This window comes from Sinocyclocheilus grahami, unplaced genomic scaffold, assembly GCF_001515645.1.
Source record: "Sinocyclocheilus grahami isolate Dianchi unplaced genomic scaffold, SAMN03320097.WGS_v1.1 scaffold734.1, whole genome shotgun sequence".
In the NCBI taxonomy this organism is placed as follows: domain Eukaryota; kingdom Metazoa; phylum Chordata; class Actinopteri; order Cypriniformes; family Cyprinidae; genus Sinocyclocheilus; species Sinocyclocheilus grahami.
This window is the reverse complement of record NW_015505913.1, coordinates 462,884-467,190: the sequence shown is the minus strand read 5'-3', so window position 1 is coordinate 467,190 and position 4,307 is coordinate 462,884. Positions and strand designations below refer to the sequence as shown.

The 4,307-nt window shown below is 42.3% G+C and overlaps 1 protein-coding gene across 1 annotated transcript; it reads left to right on the top strand.

The window, feature by feature from the left end:
- Window positions 1–825: 825 nt before the first annotated feature.
- Window positions 826–2,266, top strand: LOC107560597 (microfibril-associated glycoprotein 4-like). Its single transcript, XM_016244821.1, has 5 exons — window positions 826–882; window positions 964–1,173; window positions 1,248–1,344; window positions 1,432–1,599; window positions 1,679–2,266. Exons 1-5 carry the CDS (start codon window positions 877–879, stop codon window positions 1,930–1,932), a joined length of 735 nt encoding a protein of 244 aa, XP_016100307.1. The 5' UTR covers window positions 826–876; the 3' UTR covers window positions 1,933–2,266.
- Window positions 2,267–4,307: the final 2,041 nt, after the last annotated feature.

Sequence of the window (4,307 nt, the reverse complement as noted above, 5' to 3'; positions counted from 1 at the left end):
TATGAGCTCCCTTCGAAAAATTTCCCCCCCCCCCCCCCCTCAAAGTATTTGATTTTTTTTTTCACAAAGCATTATGTTTTAATACATATTAACCTAGACCATATATATATATTAAATAATATCAAATGATTTCATATTTATATGTCAAACAGTTGCAGAGATATATCACATCCTTTTCTTTCTGTGAAGGAGTGCGTTCAGCCATTCATATGTCTGTAAAACTTGACAACGCCACTCTGTTGTTAATTTTTGCTTTCAGAAATTGCACAAACATCTCATGTCAAGAGTCAAAAAAGTCCACCACGTTATATGCTGATTTGCTCTTAATCTTTCCTAATAACTGCTGGATTCTTTTTTGGCTGATGGTGGCCATGTTCTTCAAGACTTTTCAACTTTCCTCATGCACTATGATAACTTGGACAAAGACACTATATGCCAATTCTGTGGACCAATGGACCAATGGTTCAGTATCTAGAGACAATTTTTGCTCATAAATACCAGTTGTGGCATTGTCATGTTGCTAGATCGGTGTCCCTATTGTTTTTTTTATAAACATAAACTACCAGTAACATGAACTTAATCTTGTAGCTAGACATCTAGAGATTCATAGAGGACATTTACATAAAGATGCAGAGGAGGAGTCTGAGAATCTGACAGATATAAAGAGTGTTTGTGTCAGACTGAAGAACACACACGGTGAGTTACTGCTTTATTCATCATTTACCTCAGAATATTCAGACATTTATGCTATATATTTTCAGAAAATAAACAAAATGTCAAAATGTACCAAGTATGAAAATGTTTCTGTTATTTTTGCCTAGATAAAAAAAACATCAACTGATCTCTGCTGTGATCTACTGAGGAGAGATTGAGAAGATGGCAGTAAGTTCATCAATAACTCTACAATCCTAGAGATGTTTTCAGTGTGATGTTCATCTCTTTCTCTCTCTGTGTCTCGTGTAGATGCTGGTGTCTTTGGTGGCTCTTCTCTCTGTTGCTCTGGTGAGCGGATGCAGTCATGATGAAGACTGGCCAGTCGACTGCTCTGACCTTCATAAAGCAGGAGAAACAGTCAGTGGGGTTTACTCCATCTATCCAGCAGGTAACGCTCCAGTCTGGGTTTACTGTGAGATGATCTCAGACGGGAAAGATGAAGATAAAGGAGCATGGACGGTACGACTTTAGATCATTAAACACCCATCAGCACATTCATTATGAATCATATATTCTCTATAAACCCATCACAGGTGATTCAGAGGAGAATGGACGGCAGTGTGAATTTCTATCGGCCGTGGAATCAGTACAAGAGAGGATTTGGGAATGTGGAGGGAGAATACTGGCTGGGTAAGATCTCACAGCGTGTGTGTGTTTGTGTGGATGTTCACGTCCAGTGTTTGGTTGAAGGTGTTCTTCATGTGTGTGTATGATCAGGGCTGGAGAACATGTACCAGCTGACACGTAAGAACAAGTACATGCTGAGAGTGGATCTGGAGGACTTTGGAGGAAATAAAGGTTCTGCTCTGTACTCGTCCTTCTCTGTGGATTGTGAAACTGATGGATATCAGCTACATGTTTCAGGATTCAAAGATGGAGGAGCAGGTAGGACGCTTTCATTTATACTCAAGAAAACACATTTCCATTGAGTAATTGTCCTCAGTGACCCTCTTCTTCTCTGCAGGCGACTCTTTATCTGGCCATAATGGATACAAGTTCTCCACCTTCGACAAAGACCAAGATGTCTATGAAAATAACTGTGCCAAACAGTTTCTCGGGGGATTTTGGTACTCAAACTGTCACGGTACAAACCCCAACGGTATATATTTATGGGGTGAAGATCCCACCCTTTACGCCATTGGAAATGTTTGGTCATCATGGAAGGGTTACGCTGTCGGAATGAAATCCATCAGCATGAAGATCAAACGTGTGCCTTAGAAACATTACAGTTCTTCTCGGAAATAAACAACAAAACAATCAAATTAATGTTGAATTGTTTCCTCTTTTCTATGAGCTGTGTAACTTAGTGAATCATGTAGGAAAATCACTATCATAAACGTATGTCTGTTTATGAATTGTTCTTTGTTTTGGGTCGCTTTTAATGTGTAACTGAAATGAATCAACAATTCATACATTTTCAATAAACTCCTGCACTGAAATCATTATGTCAGATGTGTTTATCTCCACAACAGACACCAGAAACACTAAATGAGAAATTCAGTGGAACCAGAGCTGCTGAGAAACCAATAATAAAAGGAGCATTAAAAACTCAGAAAGTGTTCTTATTACCCATACGGTAATGTAATATATGTGCATATATGAAATATCAAAATATGTAATATATGGTCATATAAAGTGAAAACATATGAAACCTATTAGAAATTGGAACAATTCCATATATTGACATATACATTTATTCCATATATATATGTTTGTGTATGTATAATACATACAGTGGGTACGGAAAGTATTCAGACCCCCTTAAATTTTTCACAATTCTGTCTCTGAGCTCTTCAGGCAGTTCCTTTGACCTCATGATTCTCATTTGCTCTGACATGCACTGTGAGCGGTAATGTCTTATATAGACAGGTGTGTGGCTTTGCTAATCAAGTCCAATCAGTATAATCAAACACAGCTGGACTCGAATGAAGGTGTAGAACCATCTCAAGGATGATCAGAAGAAATGGACAGCACCTGAGTTAAATATATGAGTGTCACAGCAAAGGGTCTGAATACTTAGGACCATGTGATATTTCAGTTTTTCTTTTTTAATAAATCTGCAAAAATGTCAACAATTCTGTGTTTTTCTGTCAATATGGGGTGCTGTGTGTACATTAATGAGGAAAAAAAATTTAACTGAAATGATTTTAGCAAATGGCTGCAATATAACAAAGAGTGAAAAATTTAAGGGGGTCTGAATACTTTCCGTACCCACTGTATGTCTCATATATGAAATGTGCTAATATAGATAAACTGTAACGAATCAGTCCACTGAAGGCGAGCGTAGTGAGAACCCAAGTGCAATTTTATTTACAGGTGATCCAAAATCCAAACAAGATACACAGACTTGACGAGGCATGAACAGACTAGACTCACCGACAGCGGGTTACAACATCAATACACGACAAAAGACAATGGCAACATGAGGGCTACTTATAGCAGACAATGAGGGTCACATGACAAGAACAAACCAATGGGAAACAAGACACATGACCTAGACAACCTATCAGAACATGACACAATGAACAGAGGAATAAATGGCATGAATACATGAGGGCAAGGGAAGCATGACACAAAGAGGGACCATGATTAAACTCCAAAATAAAAAAGACATGAAAACATGAACAAGAAACACAACATTACATATCCTCCCCTCTAAGGACGGCTCCAGACGCCCCCAAACAAACACAAACAAAACTCAACAAGTCCAGGAGGGTGGTGGAGTGGAGGCGGAACTGGGGGAGGGACGGAGGGCCAGACCCATGAAGCGGAAAAGGCAGAGTGGGTGGGCCATGGCGAAGCAGGCAGAGTGGGACGGCCGGGTGATGACAGTAGAGCAGGAAGCCATGGCGGAGCAGATACATGGACAGACAACTTGATTGTGACTGAACAAGCAGAGAGTTCTTGAACGGCCTCCTTGGCCGTGGCAGGACAGACAGGGAGTTCGGAAGCGGACGCCACCACCTCAGGAGGTTCTGCAGCAGATGCCACCACATCTGGAGGCACTGTATTGGATCCATGGACAGGAGAGGCCTCAGGAGCAGACTCGTGGACAGGAGAGGCCTCAGGAGCAGACTCGTGGACAGGAGAGGCCTCAGGAGCAGACTCGTGGACAGGGGAGGACTCTGGAGCGCAGTGTGCAGCCCACACGCTCAAAATGGCGACCGCCATTACAGGAAGGGCAGTAGAGTGTGTCATGACCTCTAAGATGGCGGGGCTTGAGAGCGCTGACGTTACCGGGATGCCTGCAGCTCGCACCGACATCAGAGATGGGTTCATCACACTATCAGTCTTTTCAGTCCAAGTCCAAGCTCTGTGTCTGACTCAGGCGTGGCGGCCATCTTGGCCGGGGACTCAGGCGGGGCGGCCATCTTGGCCGGGGACATCTTGTAAAGAATCTCCTGAGATGCCGGCATGACATGAGCAAGCTCTGGCTTGGCAGACGTGACGTGAGCAGGCCCTGGGGTAGCAGACATTTCGTTAGCAGACTCTTGCTTTGTAGACATGAAGTGAACAGGTTCTGACTTGGTAGATATGACAGGAGTAAACTTTAACTTAACTGGCAAGATGTGAGCAGGTCCTGGAGTAGCGGG

What these genes read in the sequence shown, in the direction of transcription:
- LOC107560597 (XM_016244821.1), top strand. An exon ending in AAGATAAAGGAGCATGGACG is followed by an intron (nt 1,174 to 1,247) that starts GTACGACTTTAG and finishes AACCCATCACAG; the next exon opens with GTGATTCAGAGGAGAATGGA. An exon ending in ATTCAAAGATGGAGGAGCAG is followed by an intron (nt 1,600 to 1,678) that starts GTAGGACGCTTT and finishes TCTTCTCTGCAG; the next exon opens with GCGACTCTTTATCTGGCCAT.